The sequence below is a fragment of the Ammospiza caudacuta genome, chromosome 1 (assembly GCF_027887145.1).
Source record: "Ammospiza caudacuta isolate bAmmCau1 chromosome 1, bAmmCau1.pri, whole genome shotgun sequence".
Classification (NCBI taxonomy): domain Eukaryota; kingdom Metazoa; phylum Chordata; class Aves; order Passeriformes; family Passerellidae; genus Ammospiza; species Ammospiza caudacuta.
The window spans coordinates 101,864,863-101,888,092 of record NC_080593.1 but is presented as its reverse complement, the minus strand read 5'-3'; the positions used below and the strand labels follow the sequence as shown (position 1 = coordinate 101,888,092).

Below are 23,230 nucleotides of genomic sequence, written 5' to 3'. Positions count from 1 at the left end.
CACTGCCTGCTTCCCTCTTCCCTTCACCGCCGGCATGTTCATTCCGTGCGATCGCGGCGGGTGCTCAGCCGCCCCCGACTTTAAAGGCTTCACCCTGCTCATGGTGAGTCGCGCTCCTGCTTCCCCTTTCCCCGCCCTTGGTGGGTTTGAGGGGCCGCTGCCCCCGGTCCCTGTGCTGAGGGCTCCGCTCCTGTGGGACGAGACACGGGGGGTTCTGGTGTCCCTCCCTGCCCTGTCCGAGGGTCGTCCCTGGGCACTTGGCCGCGGAATAAGCGGAGAAGGCGCAGGGCAGGCGGTGTGTCTGGAGTCTGTGGGGTGTTTTGCCGGGGAAAAGAGGGTTTGGAGGGCTCTGTCTGCAGCAGAGCTTAGCGCAGTGTTCTCCGTTTCTGTCAGCTTCTCCCTCCTCAGAACCCCGGGTTTGCCCTGTCAAGACGATCTGTGCCGAGCTCCAACAACTGTATTTTATTTTGGAGCAATAGCTATTTGCTATTTCGGAGCTATAGCTATGTGCTGTTGCTCTAAAAATTAATACGCCCTATGCGCTTTTACTGGATTTGCACCACCCCTGGGTTGTCACTGCAATAAACGATTGGGATTTTTTTCATTTAGACGCGATATATAAATGCTTCCAATGTTAAAAAAAATCATTCTGCTACATTTAAATCTCGGATTAGGATTGTTTTAGGAAGTATTTTTATCGCCTTCACACATGGTATGACATCAGTGTCAGGTCATGTGCCCGCGGTGACGATGTCGGTGTGGGACGAGGGCTCCCGCGCAGGCTGCGGACGGACAAACGCCGTCAGTTTCTCCGTCATTTTCAGGGACCCCATCGCTTCCCAGGCAGGGCTGCAGAGCCCGGCATGACTGTGCAGGCTGCGCAGGAAGGCATTCCCGGTCAGCTGACCCGCAGCAGGAAGCACATCACTGCCGGGCCCCTCGCCTGGCACGGCCGGGAGCTGGGACCAGCCAGGCCGAGGGACACTCCGTGCTGCCGCGGGCTCCCGCACCTTCTGCCAGCCTCAAACCCGCTGGCTTTCCCCAATGGGCAGCAGCAGCAGCAGCAGCAGCAGCAATTCTTAGGTTTGATTATAAATGAGAGGAAAGCAACCGAACGTTTTATGGTTGTCTTCCTGTAATAGTTTCTTTGGAAGGACACAGTCCTTGACTTTCTCCTTTCGTGCCATCATATTAGGTTAGTATGTTAGATCAGTATCTGCCCCGATTGATGATAACCCGCAGCAATTCCTGTGAAATTAATTTAAGGGCACCTTTGTCATTTTTATCTTTATAAAAATGAAAACAACCTACTTTTGTCTATGAGTCAGCCTGAGATTTAGAGGCTTAATATGTAACACCAGAGCTGTCTTTGGGCATCATGTGAGCTTTGCCAGTCGCACATCAGTTGCTTGTCTTTTACCTACTCTCAATCCAAAAATGTGGAAAAAGAGGTAAATTTCCAAGCTGTTCTTTCAGTTTACAATGAGACAGAATTATTCACAAAAGTGACCAGGATATTTTTTGTCAGACAGAGACCAAATCCTGTATTTACCAATTGTTCTAGTAGGAAATAGTCACCTTTGCCAGAGGATAAGCAGCCACTTTTAGAAATCATGTTTGACCAGATTTTAAGGAATTTAAGCTTTCACTATTTGAAGAGCACCTTATGCCATCCACAAAGCACGCCGTAATTGGGTTTATTCTGTTCCTTCAGCCAGCAGTGTCCGTGGGGAATGTCGGTCAGTTGGCAATAGATCTGGTGATTTCCACACTTGGCATGACTAAAGTTGGTTACTTCTACACCGATTGCCTGGTGCCAATGGTTGGAAATAACCCATATGCAACAGCAGAGGAAAACTCAGTGGAGCTGAGTATAAATGCTGAAGGTGGGTGTTGAATGCTGAAGGTATTTGCAAGGGGCATAAGATTCAAGAACATCACATTTACTTTTTTTGTTGTTGTTATATTCTGCTGATGTTCCTAAATTAAGGGCAGTAATAACAGCTGCAGAAACCTACAGACAGGAATGTATTTACATTTTACAGGGGAAACTGTTCCTGTTGGTTTTTTTTGGAAAACCAGTTTGGACATTTGGAACCAGTGAGAAATGTTGAATTTGAGCCATTGCAGTGCAGCCAAAACTCTCTGTGGTGTTAATCCAAAGCAATATCAAGTGTGCACATACTTAAAATAAATTATTGGAATACATGTTGAATTTCTGATTTAGAAGGATTCTTATCCACTCTTCTTCTTTCCTACATACCTTTGCCTTTTTCCCTGTGTAATGTTTTTCCCACTCTCCCCACAAATTCTTAGTTTCTTTCCGACATTGATCAATGTATCTATTTTTTTTACCCTCTTAAATCACAGAAATCTCAGAATAATCTGTCAGTCTTTGGAAAGACGCATACATTATCTGAATCATTACAGGAGGCAAATCCTCATACATCTTTCATAATTCAGTCCTTGAATTTAGTACAACTGAAAGTACAATGCACAGAAATACATGTTTTTAACACAGTGGATGCTGTCAGGCTTTCCCTTATGAATTGATAGCTGAAAGGTTTACTATCATGAAGTTTGTAAATGGGGTAATTCTTGATGTATTTAAACCCAGATCTCTTTCTCAGTTTCTGCTTATCAAGATTTAATGTTTTTTGCTTGTAGTGTACTCCTTACCTTCAAAGAAACTTGTAGTTCTGCAGATCAGATCACCTTTTATAAAGGTATGTATGTTCATTGACTATTCTTTCTTCACTCTTTGGTTTGAATAGTTCTGCTGGCAAAAGTATTTTTCTCCTTCCTGCTCTAAACACCTTCTGCAGTTGGTAAAGTTTTACTGATTTCTGCATTCACTGAGACTTTTTGCATCATTGTTTTTCCAATGTTTTTGCACCATTGTTTTCACTTGGAAAAACAGCAGCCTGTGTTGGTAGATTTTAGTGTAAATATCTCCTTAGTTATTATGAGTCATGAAAATACAAAATGGTTTGTGTTTTGTCTATTTTTTTCCTTTACATTTATTATTTTTCTGTGTTCTTTGTAATGGCTTTATTTTTGTGTGTCATGCCAGTTAAATTATTTCATAGTATTCTAGATTCATTTTAACAGCACTCATTTGGTAAAAATGAGGAATTTAGTATTACTCATTAACTGGGTAGTGGCTATAACTTAAAATAAGCAGATTGCCATGACAGAAAAAAAAAAATGTGTAGTGCAGTATTGTAGCAGTTCAAAGTGTGGAAAAATTCTTTGTAATCCTGCCATCCCATCTTGCTCTAAAGCTTTTTCCTTTGTTGTTGTTGACATGGTCTTAATGATAATTCTTGTAATTCTACGTGTAGTTTTGCTTAAGTAAACAACCAGGGCAGTTCTCTGTTTTCTAGTAATGTATGCGGGGCTGAAGACTAAGTGGATATGAAGAATAATTTACATTACTGCCAAACATTATATGTAACACCTAGTGTTGTTAAGGACACATTAAATTTTCCACTTTTTTGTGTGTGTCTTTGCATGAAGAACAAGTACAGGCCATTCTGTGAAACCCTGCTCTCTTGGGTGAAGAGCAGCAAATGTGCCAGGGTTGTCCTTCTGTCCAGCAGCCACGCGTACCAGCGCGATGATGAGCAGCTTCTGGGGTATGTTTGTGTCCTTAAAAGACCTAACTGGTGTTTCTGGCATTTTTTGACTGACATATTTCCCTCTTCTTCCATGTCCTCAGTACTTTTGGCAGGTTCTTTTGCTTGCATGTGTGCATTGGTCATAAAATGCTTAGTATATTGTTAAAACATGACATATTACAGGATAAGTCACTGAATTTTCTGGGTTACTGCTGTCAGAAGTACTGATCAAATGAAAAGCTGTAAGCAAATTGCACTTAGCCTGCATTGCCTCAGTTTTAATTTCCTGTGGTTGCAGGCAATGTCAGGGATTAACTGCTGACATACAGATCCCAGGTTGGATTTTTAATAATTGATTGCAGTAGTGGTTTGGTTTTGACCTCTTTATCATCATTTTACATTTGAAAGGTTTTCTTTGATACAGTAAGGTGTCATTCTTTTTTTTAATAGGAAGTTATAGTTATATTTGGAAGGAAGTTATAGTTTATAGGAAGTTTATAGTTTATAGGAAGTTATAGTTATTATTTGTTGGGAGGCAACTGCAAGGATGCAATTGCAGTATTTTTTTTACTAGATATTACCCATCCAAAGACCAGGCATTTCTTGATGATTGAGGGCATCATAATTGGCGATTTAATGAGAAACAAATAAAATCAATATTTCTGCAGTTGTTATCCTCAGGCTCTATACATGTATAGGGCCTCAAAGCAGTTTTAGATCTATGCATGTCCCAGATATAGGGGTAAGATCCATACAGCTGCAGGATGGCCAGCTAATGGTATGAGAGGGACTGATGGTTATTTGATGAGGTCTAAGTCATAAGTTGTGATTTAAACCCTCCCAGCTCCCTCAGCACCACAGAACAACTCCCTTACAGCAGATTTACTAAAGAGTGAGGGTAATGCATTCAGAAAATACTTTTAACTTGACTAAAGTCTAAATGTATTAGTAGTGTGAGCTTACTAAAAATACTGTACCATGGTGAAGCCCAAGTGTACCCGAACAGATTTTGAATTAATCACCTCCTATCTGAAGGAAGAAAAAGCACATTTTATTTGTAAATTATTTTAACAACCATAAGCAGTTTCCCTATTTAGGTGCTTATGTATTTGGCACTTGCCAGTAAACTGAGCCCCTGAAAGGGTACCTAAATTCTGTTTGTGGCATAAAGTTGAATAGTTTGTACAGTTTTGAGGCCACAGACTTACTTTGTAACTTTGATCTGAAGAGGGAGAGAATGTCAGAGCAGTTCTTCCCTGCAGGTGTGAGGTCCTCAGTGCTGGCACCTTCTGTCTGCCACAGGTGCTAAGTGTGGCAGTGTCCTTCCTTGGCAGACCGAGCGCATCCTTGACTTGTTTCCAGGACACCACTGCGCTACCTGCTCACACCCGATCTGGAGAAAGCAGTTGGAGCCCACGTGAAGGAGCTAAACTGGAAAGAAATGGAAAAAGTAGCAGCTTATCCTGGAATAAATGATACAGACAAAGTTCTGCATATACCTGGAGGTGGCATCACAAAACTGTTGTTTACTGAGAGGTGAGTTGCCTAAAGGTAAGCATGGAAAGATATCAGAAGTCTTGTTTTTAGTACTTGGGTAAAATTGTCTTATAAACTGCTATGTTACAGGAAAAGAAAAGTCCTTCTGTTTATAGAACAGGGCTTTATAGGAATAGAAATTCTTTCAGGTCAGGCCCATAATTAGGAGGAAGAAAAGTAGGGAGTCCTGAATCATAAACTTAGAATAAGATAAAAATATAAGGGAATAGGCTAAAGGAAAATAATAAAGTCTTTACAGTTATGATCACAATGAATCCAGTATCTGATATTATCCAAACCACTATTTGTAAATAGTAGAATTCCTGTGCCTTAACTAAAACTGTTTCCTGAGGCAAATGGTTCCAACATCAGTTATACAAAAAACCCCAAAAATCCGCAAACAATTCTGAGCACTATGAATGAGTTAAGATTTCAGGGCCAGAAAAAAAATGCGATGTGAGGGTTTTGTTGAAAGGTGCGTGCATCAGAAGTTGTGCTGAAAGCTGAGTTTTTTAATTTTAGAAACTAATAACACAATCCTGTGGTTCTGCAAAAGATGTGTTGTGTCCAGTGAAAAATTGACTTTTATTTTTTAATTATTACTTTTGACACCTGACGACACTGTTGCATTCAACAGCAGCAAAGTTACTAATGTTATGCTTACATTTATACTGACTTCAGAATGGAAACAATAAGCAATTGCAAATGAAAAAAACTGCCAGGACTTGAGGTAAAATTATTAAAAATAACCATCTTAATATCTAAATTAAAAAATTAGAATATTCTGAGTGAAGTACTGATATGCAGCCTGCAAAACTGCTGGTTTAAAATACACAGAAAGATAAGGATGTGTATAGGCACCTCACCAGCACAAAAATGCAAACTAAGTACATAAAAGGCCTGAATACTCTTGCAAGATGTAGGATTCTTGCCTTGCAAAGTAAGAAACAAATTCAAAACTAAGCAAAAAAGCATGAAGTGTGAAAATGTGATCTAGGAAATCTGGAGGAAAAAGAAATATATACATATACATTTTTCCTTTTTGGTTTTGGCTTTTCACAAGATACATGCATGTTGTTGCTGCTCTTAATACTTAAATATAATTATTATGGATCTAAAAAGGAAATATAAATGCCTGCTCATTTCTGTTGCAGCTGTTCAGAGGGAATCCAAATGGCAGTTCTTCTGAAATTTTGCTCAGAAGGAGACAACATCCCTGATGCATTTGTTCTTGTTAACTATCTTAATGAATGGCTCCAGCTAATTAAAAGTGAAGTAAGTACTGTTTGATCTAAAGTTCTTGCTGTCATATTTTATATCCCTTATTTTCATTTTCCTTCAGTCCAGATGGGTTCATTTTTGGGTCTTGTTCATCAAGAATATGCCAAATAAAATACATATTTGTATTTAAACCTCAGAGGGTGTTTCCCCACCTGAAAAAGCAAATCTGAACACCAGTTCTTTTGTTTGACAGATGTGGGCAAAAATTGTGTAAAGGTTTGATTGAGTTCTCTCTTCCAGTGCTCTTTTCTAAAGCAACGCAGTGACACTGATATTTGTACTGCTGCCTATTAGTTTAATATCCAGTTACATCATTACTATTTAAAACTTAATTATTCTGGGTTTGTTGCAGAGCAACAATTCCACAGATCCTTCTTCACAGTGGAAGATACCGAGTTCTTGGCGCCTGCTTTTTGGCAATGGTCTCCCACCTGCCCTCTTCTGATCAGCTCTGAGCTCGCTGAGAGTCACCTGTGCAGTCACAGATGTCCCCTGAGCTGGTGATTACACAGTAATTGTCTACATAAATGCTTTATTTAAGAAAAATTCCTTTTGTGTATGTGGGTAGCTAAAGAAATTAAGGTAACTTTCACAAACTCACCAAAGAAATATGTTTTGTACAGTTGTTTATTGAGTAACTTTGGTTGGAAGTTTTTTCTAATAAAATATTTTTTAAGAAACTTTTTTCCCTGGTTAAGTGTTACTGCTATGGACAAGCTTAAGGTGCTACTTTCTAATGCAGCTGAGAACTGAGAGTGATGTGTAGGCATGGATTTTCTTGGAAGATTAAACCCTCCACTTCCATGTCAACTGTGGATCTTAAGTTTTTTTCCAAGAGTCCCTGGTGAGGTAAGTGAAGGTCAGAAGTGATCTGGTTTTGCCTTCTTTTCCCAGTGCTATTGGGGTAGATTCAACTGGGGGAGACTGCAAGCAGTGTAACAGCCTGCTCTTTTTTGTCTATATAGAGTCATAGAATGGTGTGGGTTGGAAGGGATCCTGAAGATCCTCCAGTTCCAACCCCACTGCTTAAGGCAGGGACACCCTCCACCAGACCAGGCTGCTCAGAGCCCCAGCCAACCTGGTCTTAAAACACTTCCAAGGATGAGGCATCTACAACTTTTCTGGGCAACTTGAGCCTGTGCCTCACCACCCTGAAAGTAAAAAATTTCTTCCTAAACCTACTCTTAGTTTGAAGCCATTTCCCTTTATCCTTTTACTACATGCCCTTCTAAAAAGTCCCTTTCCAGCTCTCTTGCAGCGTCCCTCTGGGAACTGGGAGGCCACAATTAGGTTACCCCTAAGCCTTTTTTTTTCCAGGCATCTGGTCCATTTCCAGAAGCTGCTAAGATGCTGAAACTAAAGCATTCTAGGTCAATGAGCCTTCTTAGACTGATCATTAATACAGTGCCCTGAAATATAAAGGAATCAGGAAACCTTGTCTGCTATCAGGCAGTCTGGTATCTGTGTATTTTACAGGCTTAGTTTGAGAGAGCAGCTGAGTGATGGACAGTTCAGTGTTCCATGTTTGTCATGGTACCTGTTGCACTACAGTACCCTATGTGTTCAGTTTTGACCTTTTGGAAGTGCTTGGTCACATTAGCTGATTTAAAAACAACTTTAAATCATGGATGCAAGATGGTCAGTTCTAGAGTTGAAAAGTGAGAATTAACCAAAATCTATTTTTAGGAGCTCCCACAGGTATCCAGACTGGTAAGTCAAATTTGGTGAGTCAGAATGCAGATATAGTCAAGGAATGCAGACAAAAGGCCATGTGTAGCACAAGGCAATTCTGATAAGCCTAAAGCTATTTGGAAAAATAACCATATTTAAATTCAGCCAAGTGACTACAAGGTGTAGATAAAGCAGGAGAGCAAATGAAGTCTTGAGGAACAGACAGAAGCAATGAAAGGGGTGTTGGCTGCTTCACAGATTTTTCCTAAGTGAGCCAAAGATGTTCAGTACCTCAAGAGGCACAGCCGAGCGAAATCTCGAGAAGGGGAGAACACTGGGAGTACTTTCTGAAAGAGTGAATCCTCAGGGCTTTCCTGTTCCCTGTGAAGAAGCTAGAGGGCACTCGGATCCTTGTGGGAGGAACAAGGACGCAGCTTCTCGAAGGCCGGCAGTTTGGTGGGCGGCGCTGCTCTTGGCCCGGAGCTACTCCTGCCTCCAGTGCCCGGGAGAGGCCAGCACAGCCCTGCACGCACCAAAATCTTCCTGCAGGACTAAGGCTGCGCCTTTGCCCTGCTGTTCAGATCACCAGCAAAAACAAACACCTCTGCAACACTGCCCTTGAGCATGGAGAAAAGAAATGGCAGTCAGCAAATGACAGCTTCTTCATTTGGAAAGAAATGCCTTTCACAAGTCTGACAATTTTAAAGCCATTTCTTTAAAGGCTACAATTACACACTCACTTGGTCCTTTCTCTCCCCTTCCTTCATCTTTTTAAATACACTTTCTCAACAGTTGTCAAGAATTGGGGCCTGTGTAGAAATAATCAAACAAGTAGAGAGGTCAGAAGCAAAATTTCTCCTGTCACAAGACAGCATTCAACTAAACACAACAAAGGTTTTGGAACTACTCTATCTTGATCTCCTTTGCCCATTCATCAAGTTGGCTGACATCAACCTTATTCCACCATCTCAATAGTTGAAAACCATTTAAAAACTAAGGACAATCAGCATCTTTATTGGGATATTCAGCTGTTTATGCCCCACAAGATAAACAAGTACGTGATAGAAGCAGGTAGAATAAGGCGGCACTTGCACACTGCCAGTAGTCATGCGCTGCGTGCTTCCTCACAACTCCAAGAGGGGAAAAAGAATGAAAACCTAAAGCATAGCTAAAGGTAAAAGGCATGAACAGCTGAAAGCCTTATCCAAAGATGTCCGAAGTGGTATAAACAGGCCCTGCTCCTGTAATCAACAATAGCAGGGTTTGTTGCAGTGGTTTTGGCAGAGCCTAATTTCTTGCTATAAACTGGTTTCACAGCCGCACCAACTTGAAAATGAAAACTCAAGTCACAATGTTGTTTTCTCCTCCAGCATAGGCTCAGAACAGTGGTAATCGTGTAAAGAAAAAAAACTTTGGACAAACCAGACTGGAAATTTAGACTATTTCAGGATGGTGTCAAGTGTGTCTTTAGCTCAAGTAATAGCATTAAGTATTCCCCTGCTTCTGCTTCCCCTTCAAGTTGAACACAACTCTGAATATCACTGCTTTCATGAACAGCTCTCAAGACCAAGTTCTGGTAAGATTTCAGGCTGCTCCCATGTAAAACCCCACCACATGCCTGTTCAGACAGTCATAATAAATACATAGTTTTGTGAGTTAAGGTTTATCCAAAACCATCAGAGAACAAGAGCAGAACTGAGATCAGCTCTGTTACAGAAGGCACAGGGCTGGAAACCCTGCTGACCTCGCTGGAAAAACTCCTTTAAGCAGCACTCTGGCTTACCCACTTTCAATCCATCCTGACTATGTCAAGGAGAAGGCTGACAGAAGGTGGGAGATGTGACGAAAATACCGTCCATAGAACACACGGCAATGGCACAATCCAAAACCTGTTTAATTACAGACACCATTGACTTTTGTGCACTTTGGTTTTGTTCCTCAGCTCCCATTAACTACACAGGACTCGAGGTCAAGAAAGGTCAGGTTCAACCTCTTTCTTCCCTTTAAAGCAATCACCAACAGAACACTTTCCCATCACAAAGTTACTCTGAACATTTTGTGCATATTTTATAGCAAACAAAAAGAATTACCAAACCAACTGGTCAGATTATTAAAATAATATTCTTAGTGGTGTATTACAAAAGAAATGTACAAGAGTTCCTCCTAAATCAAACTACAATACTTAGCATTAATGAAAATACTTGCAAAAAGCACACTCTAATAATTTTGCCATTTTCCAGTTAAGACAGGTATCAGGAAACCTTAAGGCAAAACCCTTCTTTTTCCGCAACACTCACTCTTAACAGGTTCTCCCTAACATAACGCGCACACAACAGCACATCATCAATTTAAAAAAATATTTAATGCTGCCAAAAAGTATAAAAATACAGTAAGAATGGCAGTACAAAACAAAATACTTCCTAATTTAATTCTTTTACATCTTTCTACATTAATACAGGCATTATAAAAACACAAGATGGCAAATTATTTCGTTTTGCAAAGTAGCACACGCTGCTGGTGGTCTTCATCCCCTCGGTGCAGTTTACGCTGTAAACAGATAACTGAGGTCCTCTTGGTACTTAACAGACCTCACATTTTGTTCCCGAAGAGGGGGGGGTCATGTCTTGCTTTGCATGTCAATAATTTGCAGTTTATAGCTGCAGAATATTCCCAAGTCTCGAAGGCTTAGGTGTCAGTCAGTCTCGGCCTGCGACATACAACCAAAAGAAAGTCACCGATTCAGTACAGAGTACGGGGATAAAAAACAACAAGAAAAAAAAAAAAAGAGCTAAGAACTGACAGCAGGTTTGCAGCTCACTGTCAACACCAAACAGCTTCTCATGTGTTCCCTGGAGCAACTACTACCTCTGAGCAAGTACTCTTGGAAAGCCGTTGCTTTTCCAGAAGGTATTTCCATGTTACAGTGTAAGGCACATCCTTGCTGGAGAGCTTCAAGTACAGGTCTCAGTCCAGCAAACCACTTCCTCACACATGCAACCACAAGCACTGCAGAAGTCTCCTTGGGCCTCAGAGGGACTATGGCATGCTGCATCTCAAAACACATCACCTCCCACAGCTTTGGAGGCCAATCCTGCTACAGCGGCTTAAAAGAAACTGTTTCTAGGCATAGATTTCCTGTAGTGAGAAAGACACCCCAGCACTGAACATTTTGTTTTTAGGCAAGGGAAGGCTCTACTCCGAGAATCTACAGAAAGAGACTTTTCACAGCACCACACCCCCAAGCTACTGCAAGTAAAACGCATTTGAGCTCTGCAAGCACTACACTGATTCATAAAGCAGCTTTCCTCCACCAGGTAAGACACATTGAAAGAGGGCTTCCAAGTATTTATCCTTCCAATTAAATAAATAAAGACTCAGACAGAGATGCAATTTTGAACACGTTTATTTTTTGTACATAAAAATGAAAGACTGACTTAAAAGTTTGGGGGCAAACAAAAAGGCCCAGGAAGACTACTGTGTGTCACATCACCTTTGCAAATACCATCCTCTAGCTTAAGCCACTTGGCCCTGCAGAGGACTTCCTCTTTTGTCATTGTTAATTTAGTTTCTCGTGCAGTCCTCAAGTGTCTCAGGTTTTACTATAATGCCAAACAGCAAACTAAATAATTTGGTTTACATTCATTAAACATAAAGCTAACCAGGCTTTTTCATCACCTGCATGATCCAGTCACACATACATGCATACACATTTACGCCTCTTCCCTTTTCAGGGGGACATAAACTGATGTCAGTAAACCATATTACTCGAGGTTTAACAGAATAAGCCACATTTCACTGGCAACATCTCACTTCCATAACAAATCCAGAGGTTTTTTTTCCAAATTGCTATTTCACACTGAATTATATTATTTTACTTAATACATTTCAAAGAAAATACAGATGTACCGTCACTAAGTGGACTGTCCCTGCACCAAGAACACAAATAGGAAACCTAGAGGATTAATTCCCATCTTGCAAACCCCTTGCAGTGGAGGTCCAAATGTTTGCTAGGTATTTCTTTATGAAAACATGAGTGATTTGTACACAAGTGTTCATCTGAGAGCCAAATGTTTAATCAGAGATGCCCACTATGCATCAAATATTTTGACCAATGCATTTCCAGAGAAGAGGAGGAAAACCAACACCAACCAAACCAAAACCAATTTTGAATCGAGCCCAACGACATTTTAGAAGTAGCTGGAACCAGGCAGCAGTTTGCCAGAACTCAGGGATGGGGAGAGAAGAGGGGTCAGAAGGCATGCCCTTCAATTTCACCCTTTAAGCATATCCTATGATAGAGATGACTGGGATTGACAGTTCTTCATTTTGGCCCAAATTTGTTCCTATTTAACATCCAAGCTGTGCAAAAATGCTGCAAATTTAAATCCTCCAGAATAACAAAGTATCACAAGGGCTTAGTGTGCATCAAGGAAAACAATCCTCCAGATTTTGGGTTTTAAGGATTAGTGATGGACCAGAAAGAAGATTTTTATCCAAATTATTTCCTGGAATGTAAAAAGAAACCAATCATTTGATTTTTCTTACTATTCTCAGACTACCACGAACAATTCACTGTTCAAAAGTTTTGTCCAAGGCTTGCACTGGTTCATCCTCCTTAAATTATTAACATTTAAGACTCCCAAGGTACTTGCAATCACAGAACCCAACTTTTACAGAACAACTGCTGAATGTGCAAGTCCTGCTTTATTGCATCAAGAAGGTAACAGAGTATGAGGTGATCTGAATTGGCTGCCCCCTGCCCTGCCCCACCCTGAACTGAGGAATGCTTACTCAGGATCAAGAAAACTGAAAAGCCAGAATTTAGAAGATGGAATTAGGAAAAAAAAATCAAGTTACAACTTGACAAGCTGCAGTTAGAGCTCAGTGCCTGTAGGATACTGGTAGCCCAGGAAATCCTCCTCATGCCAAAAGAAGGGCAATAAATAACAGTGTGGTATCAGTCCAAGTTTTGCCTGCACTTTTTCCTTAGCTGCTTTTAAGTATCTAGAATAAAATCTGGAATATTTCTGTTACAAAATCATTTAAATTACATTCCATGTATTTTTCCATAACCAAAATATCTTTATAAGGCACATACATTTACACCTACAATCAGTTACAGCTGATACTGAAAAATCTATCCTCAATTTAAAGGAAAAAAAATCTTTTGACAGTCTTCTTGCTGGCTAAAAGTTACTGTGGTTGTAAAAACTGTGAAATGTCTTACAATACATGAGCTGCCTGCCTGTGCTATGTCCCAGCAGTTAGCTGTCCCAGCAGTCATTCTGCTACTGGAGCTGCACAGTTCGTCAGCAATGCCATGGAACAAATTGTCTTGTTCTACTGACACACAACTTCCCAAATCCAGTGCTCCACAAAACTGCATTTATTTTGCTCATCTGGACCCTTCAGCATTTGTTTACTATACAAACAGCATGGTCCAGAATAGTATTAGCTATTGCAAAATGAGAATTTTAAAGAGTAAACTGTACTTAGCTTGGGGTAGTAAATGTCAGAGAAACTGGGCCCCATGCCTTGTACGTGACTACCAAGCCTGGACGTACTGGAAAGCTTTGAAGTCAATTCCTTTGAATAAGGAGCAAATAATCATCCAGGTCTTTTGAGTATTTTTCAGCAGTAAATCCAAGTGCTTTACAAAATGGGGGAGGGGGGGTGGAAGAAAATCCCCAGGACCCCACACCCAACAGAAAACAACCAAGCTTAGAAAACAGAAGAAGAAAACATAACTTCTCTGAAGTTACCCAACAAGGCAATGCTTGAATAAATAAAATTCCCGTTTCAAAGAACAATCCAATCCTACAAATTACTAGATCCTAGCTTGAAGAACAAGCTACATTCAGCCATATACCATCTCTGTATTCAAAGGTAATTTAAAGGGCAGAAAGTGGTTTGTGTTGAATTACTATTTAGGAAGTGTTACTACTCAAGTAATGGAAAGGGAGTGCTCAATAATTTTAAAGGGGGTGTAGCACAGATACTCACAAAATATTAGTCCTAAATGTGTTTTACTAGCATGTCTAATACAGTGCTGAGGAACCTGAAAAGCAGTTCTAGACTTTGTGAAGCTACTAAAATGGCTCATACAGCTGAAAACACCGGGTATGGCAGAACACTACCAACATTTCTTTTCTATTAGAGCCACCCTTGGAAGTTCAACTACAGTTTCCTTCGATGTGTTTCCTACAACTATTACTGGTGAATTAATTTTATTTGTTCTAGCAACTAAAATCTATAGACACACAAAACATGTTTTACATTTAATGGAATGTCAGAACTTGAACAATGTTGGCCTTCAAACAGTAGCTGAAGTGTGAAAACATTAATCAACAGTATGACTATCAGTCGGGGCTAGGTTCTCAAAAGCCTTAAAAAAAAATTCCAAGTCTTAAATAATGAAAACTACAAAAAATAAATAAGGAATGCAAATTAACAGAGCAGAAATTGGCAAGTGCTTCATCAGACCCCTAGCTGCTCATTTCAAACTGGAGAGTCAAATGTGGGGAATGGTTGCACTATTCTTTTCATGCACAAATTATAATTACATTTAGTTTCAAAATGAAATTCTTTTGGTCAGAAATTTGTACAAACTGAGCTTTTAAAAGTACAGTGAACTACAAAAAGATTAAATATGCAATTATAAAATATATTTATCCTAGGTTGTAAGAATATAAAATGTTTATGTTCATGTCACTAGTACATTACACATTACACATATTTAAGGATAACTTCTTTGCATTAATAATGTAAATGATACAACACTGTTTATTGCTTATGTCAGGCATGTAAATTTAAATCCAGACAGCCTTCAGTAGCTAAACCTCCATGGTTCAGCATTTGTTCAAGATCTGGTAGAACACCATTTTAAAAAGTGTATAAACAGTTGCAGCAAGTTTGTACCTGCTCATATTAAACAAAAACCATCAATTCTGTGGGGGGCAGCGGTTCATTTTTCTAAGTACCTGCAGTGGAAAGTCCTGAGATGTCGACATGAGATCAAGTTTACATCACTTCTCTATTGTCTGTAACAGTCTGTACCCATTCCAGGAATAAGGAGTTTATGCTTAAAGTCACACCCCTACTCATTACCTTCCAGCAAAATCTGTTGGAGCAGTCACACTGTTCACTTACATGGAATGTTTTTGAAAATACATTTTCCAGCAAAAATAAGCACCAACTAAAAACAGTGTACCAAACCCCATCTTAGTTAGAATAGGTTTCCAGTATAACCACCTTTTTCTTTTTCTTTCAGTCTCATTTAGCTTCTGCTTCATCTGCTGCAGCTTCTGTGCTGTTTGCGCTCTTCTGTCCTCCCGCAGTCGTTTTCGGACAGAACTTAAAAAGAAAAAAAGGTGACTCTTACACTGAAGAACAGGAAAAAAGGCTATTATAATATTAAAACGAACCTCTTTCCAACACTCCAAATAGTTAACCCAGCAGCAGCATACAGCAGCAGTATATAAAATCCAAACCAAGCAATCTTTTATTATGTTTTAACCACCTTGTAGAGTTTCAGATAGCAAAGCCCCACAAAGAAGTAAATGACAGATGTAAAGATGTACCATGGGTACTTAATCTACAAGTTCGACAGAGAACAGAATTAGTTAAGTTATCTGAGCTGAGTCTTCCACCCCTGTCTGGGCCCCATTTGGTAGCTGAGATGTTTTGCGTGGAGGCTGCCTTTACATGCAGTGCCAGGTACCACGTGCAAGTGTCCCAGTATTTACAAGGGTGCCTCCAGTGCAGAGTTCACAGCAGCCTCAATGATACACTGACTCCAACCCCTACTCAGAGCTGCATGCAGGATTAACGGTACTCATCTCAGGATGCAAACCAGATCCTGATACAGGACACACCATAAACCAAGTTCTGTGTGCTACACTAGCAGCAAAACCTTGCAATTTATATCTCCAAAGTGCCCTCGAAATCTCTAAGACAGCATAACTGACACAACACCCAACTTCGATTGACTTCTAACACACAACCCCATAGCCTCATTCCTTCTTGTGAGGGGCTCCTTCAAACAACTACAGAATTGCTGTCATTCTCTCTCAAAACACTCATGAAGACACAGGAAGAAACTCATGGGGGCATTTATTTAGCTGTTTTTATAACAGCTGTTATATTAGCTGTTATTACAACAGCATTAACCATTATTTTGCAATTCCAGCCTATCTATACTGAACTGCTGTGTCTCATCTCAGGCTGCAGCCCTTTGGGACACACCCTGCCTCCTTCTGTGCACCACATGGCTCAGCTTGGCACAGCCCTGACCCAGTTTCTCGATCTGTGACTATGGATCAACATGTGGCAACCCACAGGTGGGAAGGCCCAAGTGACACCGTGCCTCCCAGCTGAGGCATCAACGCTCCTGAGGGAAAGGCAAATTCACCTGACACAGCTAAACCACAGGAACCTGCTCACAGCAGGCAGATTTAACATGAACAGAGGGTAATACACGGCTCCAGAGATACAATTTCGACCACGACACAGAAAGTGGTATGTGATAAAACCTTTGTGTTTCTGAGGAACCATGTAATTTTTGAAACATAGGTCAACATTGCATTTAAAAATCAGTATGAAATACTGGACAATTTCAGGACCTCATTCACACTTCACAGTGGAGTTCACTGACAATCTGTTAAGAAAATGCTTTCAAAGTGTGAGGTCTAGCTGCTCCAGTTAGAGACATTAACTTTTCTTCTCTCGACTTCTGAATAATAAAACCAAATCACAAGGAATCATTGAGGTGGTATTTTTAAAATCATTAAATAAGACAGTCAAATACCACCTGTTCTCCCTTGCTACTACAGAAAGATCTTGAATGTTTTTACAATAAGCAAAGCAGCCTAATAATTCAGTCTTTTGAGAGAGTGTATCTGCCTTTTAAAGTTTCATTATCTTGCCTACTTTTCAACGTTCCCATCTACGATATCTTGAACCTTAGTGGACAGGTCAGGGTTTATTTTCTCCATCTGATCATTGTTCTCCAGGCCTATGCTGTTCCCATTGTACTTCTCTGTGGTTATTTTGATTGGGCGTGGAGGAGACTGCTCAGAACTTGGTGCTTGGTCCTCCTTAGAAAGCTCCTTCCACCGTTCCTGAAAACAAGCAGAACACATTTCAAACATTCTCCTAATAAAGGGCTCCCTTGCCAAGATTTCTTCCAAAAGAACAGTCACAGAAGTAGATTAAATGAACTACCAGATCAAGAAAAAAATTTGCTAGATGAAGAAATAAAGTTAGGTCAAGATGTGTCTTCTCCAACAACTATCAATGATCCTTTTTTCTATATTTCCAGGATGGTGCCACTGCATAGGCATGAGGCCTCTACCTTCAGGATTGGTACTGTCCAAAGCAGCTCCACAATTAGGAAGCATTATGGCTTATAAAATCCTGCACTGTCCTGCACTTCCCATGTCCCTCTACTTGCTACAGGCCTGTGCTGTGCTCTTACCTTTTATGGCTTCAAAATACAGCAGGACCTTGTATACAAGAACTGCCTAAAAAGAGAGAACTGGGAAAATTTAACTCAGAGTTATCTATGCCAGAGTAATGGCCTAGTATTTCACTTGGTGGCCCATTAGCCCAGAGATCTGCAGCATCATAAAACAGTTATTCATCTTGTTTTGAGAAATAATCTGAAATGAGATGGAATAAAAAAGAAATTGGAAGTAAACCTGTTTTGCTAGATCTCTGTTCTAATGATAAATAGTCTGAAGAACTAATTGCTACAACAAAATTTCACGCAGAAAAGAAGGCTAGAAAGTGCACAGGAAGGAAAAGAATCAGCCCTAAAATACAATCACTTTTCTCACACAAATCAGCCAGTGCCTACAGAGACACAGAATACCTTGTAGGAAAAAAAATCAGATACTTTTAGAAGTCTAAGATAAAGTAGATGAACTGAAAATTGAATCTTCTCAAACCAAGCCATAGACTCCTGTATATTGAATGATTTCAAGACTGCTGGCCTAAACTAAATATCAAAGTCAAAGTGATATAAAAAATCAGCTACTTATAAATGGACTGCTTGCAAAATGAGTTTTAACAATGAACTGACTCCTCCATTAAAATCTAAAGTTGTGTTTGCACAGTTTCCTGCCTTCCAAAATCCAAGGAGACATCAGAGATGAACATTTGGCTAATGTTAAATAAGAGAGGCATTCAATAACTTCAGGCCCTCTCCATCACTAGCAGAGAGAAGTGAACACCTCTCACACACTGAAGAGTCAACCATTCCTCATGGAATAAAAATGACCTAGCTGATCTTGAAAGAGAAATGTGCTTTTTTGAGCACTGCCAATTGATTTTCTGCACATATTGCCAAGGCGTAAAGAGAGAAGCATCAGGAGAAATGCCTTGCACTGCAGGAAATACTGATTTAAGGAAGATCATCTGAACAATCGCAACAAGAAAAAGAGAACAAATGGGAAGTGTGCCTTCCTAGGCATTTTCTTACTATGAATAAATAACACACTTGAACATGACAAGCAGTATTCTGAGTTGACAATGCTCCCTTGTATCCAGAAGTAAGAAATCCTGTGATCTAGATGGGTAAGTATTGGAACCAGTGCTACTCACTTTGGAGCATGGCTTTTAAAAAAAGCCAAGCAGAAAAATATTACTAGACACAATACCTCATACCACCAGAAACAGCTTCCACAAAATGAAGAGACTAAACTGCTGTTACCATTAGAATGAATCATGAAGTCTTTTAGACATCTGGCACAGGTACCAGACCACCAGCACACTACCTAGGTGTTGATTAGCAGTAGTGTAAAATTATTTCTTTATTTACACAGCAAGTCAAGAAACATTTGTTAAAGGGAAGAATCAGACCACTACCAATACCACAAAGAAAGGAAATGTGTTTTAGCTTATCTGCCCTATTCATGATTTCAAGAAATCAACAAAACAAAAGAGCCCTAGCATATGAAAGCAGAATTAAATGTGTTTCAAAGCCTCTCCTCCCATTTCTCCCTCCCACCCAAGCCAGCCACTTAAGGCTGTAAGCCATTATGTCTGCAAGCTGCACTGATAAAACAGTGAGATTTGGTAATCTCTTTGCACCCAAAATCATTATACTTGGCTAGATTGTACTAACTCTAACACAAATTTTAAAGGCTATGAAGAAACAAGGCAACTTTACAAATAAATATTATCTGTAGCATCAGACAACTTATCTGCTAGGAAAATAGCAAAGAAATTCTAAAACAGATCCTTGCTATCTTCAAAGTGACACTGGGCATTACCTTCCGTTTTTGGTAATGAAAATATCAATTGAACCATTTTTTTTCTTTACACGTTTGGACAGACAAATTATTTTCATATTATATCTAAGAGGGGATGTATACACAGGGTCAAAAGTTTAGTTTGATAGAAGGCACTGAACAGATATTCTTTGATACCTCCTAGGCATCTACTGAAAAAGGTTAATCATTTAGAGCTCATTAAATTACATATTTTAAAATAATCTGGAGCTTATTTTTAACTACTGTTGCAATCTGCTGTTCAAATACATGGAGCTAAAAATTTACCTGTATAGTTGAATCCCCCATTATAAATTTTGCTCCTTCTATTACAGCCATATATGAAAACCTTAGTTGATCAGGAGTCTGAATAAGTCCCATTCGATATTTTCTCATATCCAGTAATACCTTCTTAATATCTACAGAAAATGTGTCTTTTTTCTCCATCTGTAAAGCAAGTTACATTGAAAGTGTCAATGGTATATAAAAATAATTACAAGTAAAAATTAATCATTAAATTCAATCTAAAATCTAATTTGTCCATATTATGCTTCTATTAGTTATAAGGAAGACTAACATCTCAAATTATTTCCAATTTGTTTTTGAAGGAAAAATGTAAACCATCTAATGAAAACTTATTATGAACAAATCAAGGATAGTGTATTAAACAAATAAATTGTACACCAACATTGAGTCTTAAAACTAAGACATATAGATATGCTCAATTTTATTCAGGCTTGTATTTGGACTTTGAAATAGGACAAGAATCAGAGCTGTAAAGTAATATTTCCTACTGCTTCTGAATAGAACAGAATTCAGATTGACTGATTATGGCAGAAGTTTCTTTATGTAAAGCAGAACCCCAAACCCAAGCAATGAACACGTTTGTCCCCACATTACATTCGCAGGGTGTTTCTGAAGTACATTTCCATCAAAACATACCTCTATGCTTTTCAAAATGCATAAAACCAAAGAAAAATTGAAGTAAAAAAAAAACGACAACAAAAAAAGTAAGTTAAGAGGATCTAATCACACCAGAAAATGTGTCTCTTGCAATTCAATTGAAACTCTACTTCAGTTAAACCTGTCCTTACCACTATAACCAAGCACAAAGAGAAAACTCTGTGCCTGGACTTTCAAGTCCAATAAAATTTTTGATTTATTTAAAATATTTTTTAACATTCATGGTTCACTCATGTCATGAGGAATTATAGATGATGCAGTTCACTATAAGCAAACAATCTATACATCCCTGTGGCACTGAACTGGCTGCCAAGCCCCATTACCCAGAGGGCTGCACAGCAGGGGAAATTCAGAATTAGGAGCATGCCTGAGTTCTCATCCTAGTTCAGATAACAATAACAATTTTCTGTATGCTTAAAAAAGGCCCTGGAGAAAAAGACTTACAGATTTAATCATCTCAATATATATTCACAAGCTTTTTTCATATGGAAAAAACAACCAATCCTCAACCTTTTCTAATCACATCTTACGTAAAAGGAAAAGAATGTTTACAATTTACTTTCCAGGAAGCTTTGAGAATATATAATTGTCCTGGGGTACTTCAAAAGGAATTTGTAAATTTCAAGAGCTGTGGTTTTGCCATCAAAATAGGTGAGGAAAAAAAAAAGCATGATGTCTTAATTTAAGATTCCACTGGAATGTCATTAACTTCAATGTTTTTATAGCCTTCTGACCAGAAAGCCCATATTGGGAAGGTTGGCAGGGTGTCAGGACAAGGGAAGGGGTGACAGAGAGAATGCAAACACTTACCAGAACAAGACAAGAATCTACTAATGAAAACGTGCCGGAACGTCCTATTCCCGCACTGCAGTGAACGACTGCAGGTCCGTGCTCGGGGCTCAGTGAACCAGATTCTCTGACTTTAAACAGGAAGTTCAGAAATGAAGCTGGGGATTCAGGAACTCCAAAGTCTGGCCACGTAGTATAATGAAAATGAGAGATCATCCTGGACTCACCACTCTAGAAGTGAAAACAAATAAACACTAGAACTAGAAAGGATTCCTCTTTGGCTCAGTTAGTGCACACTCTCCCAATCAACAGCTCTTGTCTATTTTAAACCTCCCATTAAGACAAACAGCCCAGTAACTTGCTTCAAGCTGGATGACAACCAACAGTGCACGCTGAAGCAGTTTCATCTGAGTTGGTAATTTTCTCCGTTGCAATTATTACCACACGTGGGTTATTTCTTTTTTTCCTTCTTCTTCTTCTCAAACTTCCAACATTATGTTTGGTTTGCTTTACTATTTACTCCCAAATGTCCTACTCCCAATAATGCAGTTCAATGTCTGACAGCAGTTACTAGACAGCTAGAATTAACATGACTGAAATAACCCATGTCAGCATTGTGCACACTCTGCACTCTTGCTTCAAGCAAGCTGTAATGCCAAGAGGTATTACATCTCCTGTACACTAACCACATTACTGAGAGCAGCAGGAAGCGTTCCTTCCTGGAAAAGGCTATAAAACCCATACAGCAGGATGTCCAGCAGGACTTCTGCTGGACATTTTCTATCTTTTTTAAGTCAAAAAGGGGGATTCCAAAATCATACAGCTGCTTTAGAACCACTCTGTTAGAGCTCCTATCCTAACTCAACCATCTAACTGCAAGTGCTGAAATGAAAACAAGAGAGTATGTATATGAAGTTTGGATCACATTTTTATGGAACTAACTTCAGACCTGATAAGTGCTGCTCCTTGCCACGGTGATTCTGATTTTAGCTCAGGAATTTTATACATGTTCAGTTACTTTTTAAAATTTATTAATTCAGTTATTTCATTTTTAATTAATTCCTCTATAATTTATTATTTCATTTCTTTAATTTTTCACATAGACTGACATCTACATAAACCTTGGCAAAGTTTGAACACAAAAGGATTTAAAATCAATGTATTCCAGAAAAGGTATTCTTCTTCAGCAACAGTAAAATATAGCCATGAAATAAAATAAATTCTACTGTTCTTCATGTGCTCAGTCTGTTTCTACTTCCTGTGAGAGACAATTTATGAAATTCCTTTGTGAAACTAAAAGAATTCACTTCATGGTTTCTGCAGTAACAAAAATAAAGTCTCCCAACTTGTCTTTTGCCTTCAATGCCCAATACTCCAAGACTGCCAATACTTTCACAGAAAACAGTGGATATTAACACAAGTCCAGTCACTCTCAGATGCACAGCTATCTTCCAGAAATATTTTGTCTTTTGGCTAGGTGCTCAACAAGGACAATAAAGTGTGATCTACAATATTGGGAAAACAAGTTTATGTTAAGATTTCATACGGGGAAAAAAGGAGTATCAGGCCCAAAAATTGTATAAATATACTGGGACTTCCCCTTGTCTGGAGCAAAGCATTAAAGAGTTTGCATTTGCTCTCCTACTGCTCTTCTGTGCCTAGTTTTTCAAGTAGCAAGTTAACTCACAAATGAACTGAATGACCTGTTTGTTTAAAAATTATGAAGCAGGCACATTTTTCGTAAGAAATCTGTAAGTAACACTTAAGCAATTTCCTCAATTTCTAAGAAAAACAATTCATCACTTTAAAAACAAAACTAAGAAAAAAACTAGAGGTGAGCTAAATGCACATGCTAAGTAAAGGCTGAAGTTGTTTCTAGATGGTCTCTGTAGGCAGCAATTGATATTCCCTACTTCAACATTCTGAAAGCATCCCTTACACCTCAAGAAGGTAAAAATGCCTTTTTCTGTCACCTCAAGAAAGGTGACCTGTGGGGTTTGTTTGTGTGGGCTTTTGTTTGGTTAGGGGGGTTCTTTTGTGTGGGTTTTTTACCCCAAACAAGCACTGGCATCTTCTTCCTGAAGAAAAAGAACAAAGTAT

The 23,230-nt window shown here is 39.3% G+C and overlaps 2 protein-coding genes across 5 annotated transcripts in view; one reads left to right on the top strand and one right to left on the bottom strand.

The window, feature by feature from the left end:
* The first annotated feature begins 1 nt into the window (after position 1).
* On the top strand, positions 2–7,076 carry PSMG2 (proteasome assembly chaperone 2). Its single transcript, XM_058809316.1, has 7 exons — positions 2–103; positions 1,715–1,886; positions 2,668–2,726; positions 3,520–3,638; positions 4,983–5,156; positions 6,311–6,431; positions 6,790–7,076. The coding sequence occupies exons 1-7, from the start codon at positions 35–37 to the stop codon at positions 6,880–6,882; spliced, it is 807 nt and encodes a 268-aa protein (XP_058665299.1). The 5' UTR covers positions 2–34; the 3' UTR covers positions 6,883–7,076.
* Positions 7,077–10,451: 3,375 nt separating this feature from the next.
* Positions 10,452–23,230, bottom strand: part of PTPN2 (protein tyrosine phosphatase non-receptor type 2) — a 29,942-nt gene continuing 17,163 nt past the window's right edge. For 2 of the 4 annotated variants that reach the window (XM_058806677.1, XM_058806668.1), the window contains exons 6-10: positions 21,152–21,361; positions 19,667–19,825; positions 17,037–17,227; positions 15,360–15,461; positions 10,452–10,815 (exon numbers count right to left, since the gene is read on the bottom strand). In XM_058806677.1, the coding sequence (XP_058662660.1) occupies positions 10,794–10,815; positions 15,360–15,461; positions 17,037–17,227; positions 19,667–19,825; positions 21,152–21,361 (684 nt within the window). In that variant the 3' untranslated portion in view covers positions 10,452–10,793. Of the gene's footprint in view, positions 10,816–14,371; positions 15,462–17,036; positions 17,228–19,666; positions 19,826–21,151; positions 21,362–23,230 lie in introns of those variants that run through there. The other 2 variants (XM_058806652.1, XM_058806661.1) reach the window with 1 other exon arrangement.

Excerpts from the sequence above, each read along its gene's own strand:
- PSMG2 (XM_058809316.1), top strand. The coding sequence starts at position 35 with ATGTTCATTCCGTGCGATCGCGGCGGGTGCTCAGCCGCCCCCGACTTT. Across the intron at positions 104-1,714 it reads AAGGCTTCACCCTGCTCATG|CCAGCAGTGTCCGTGGGGAA; the intron begins GTGAGTCGCGCT and ends CTGTTCCTTCAG. Across the intron at positions 5,157-6,310 it reads AAACTGTTGTTTACTGAGAG|CTGTTCAGAGGGAATCCAAA; the intron begins GTGAGTTGCCTA and ends TTTCTGTTGCAG.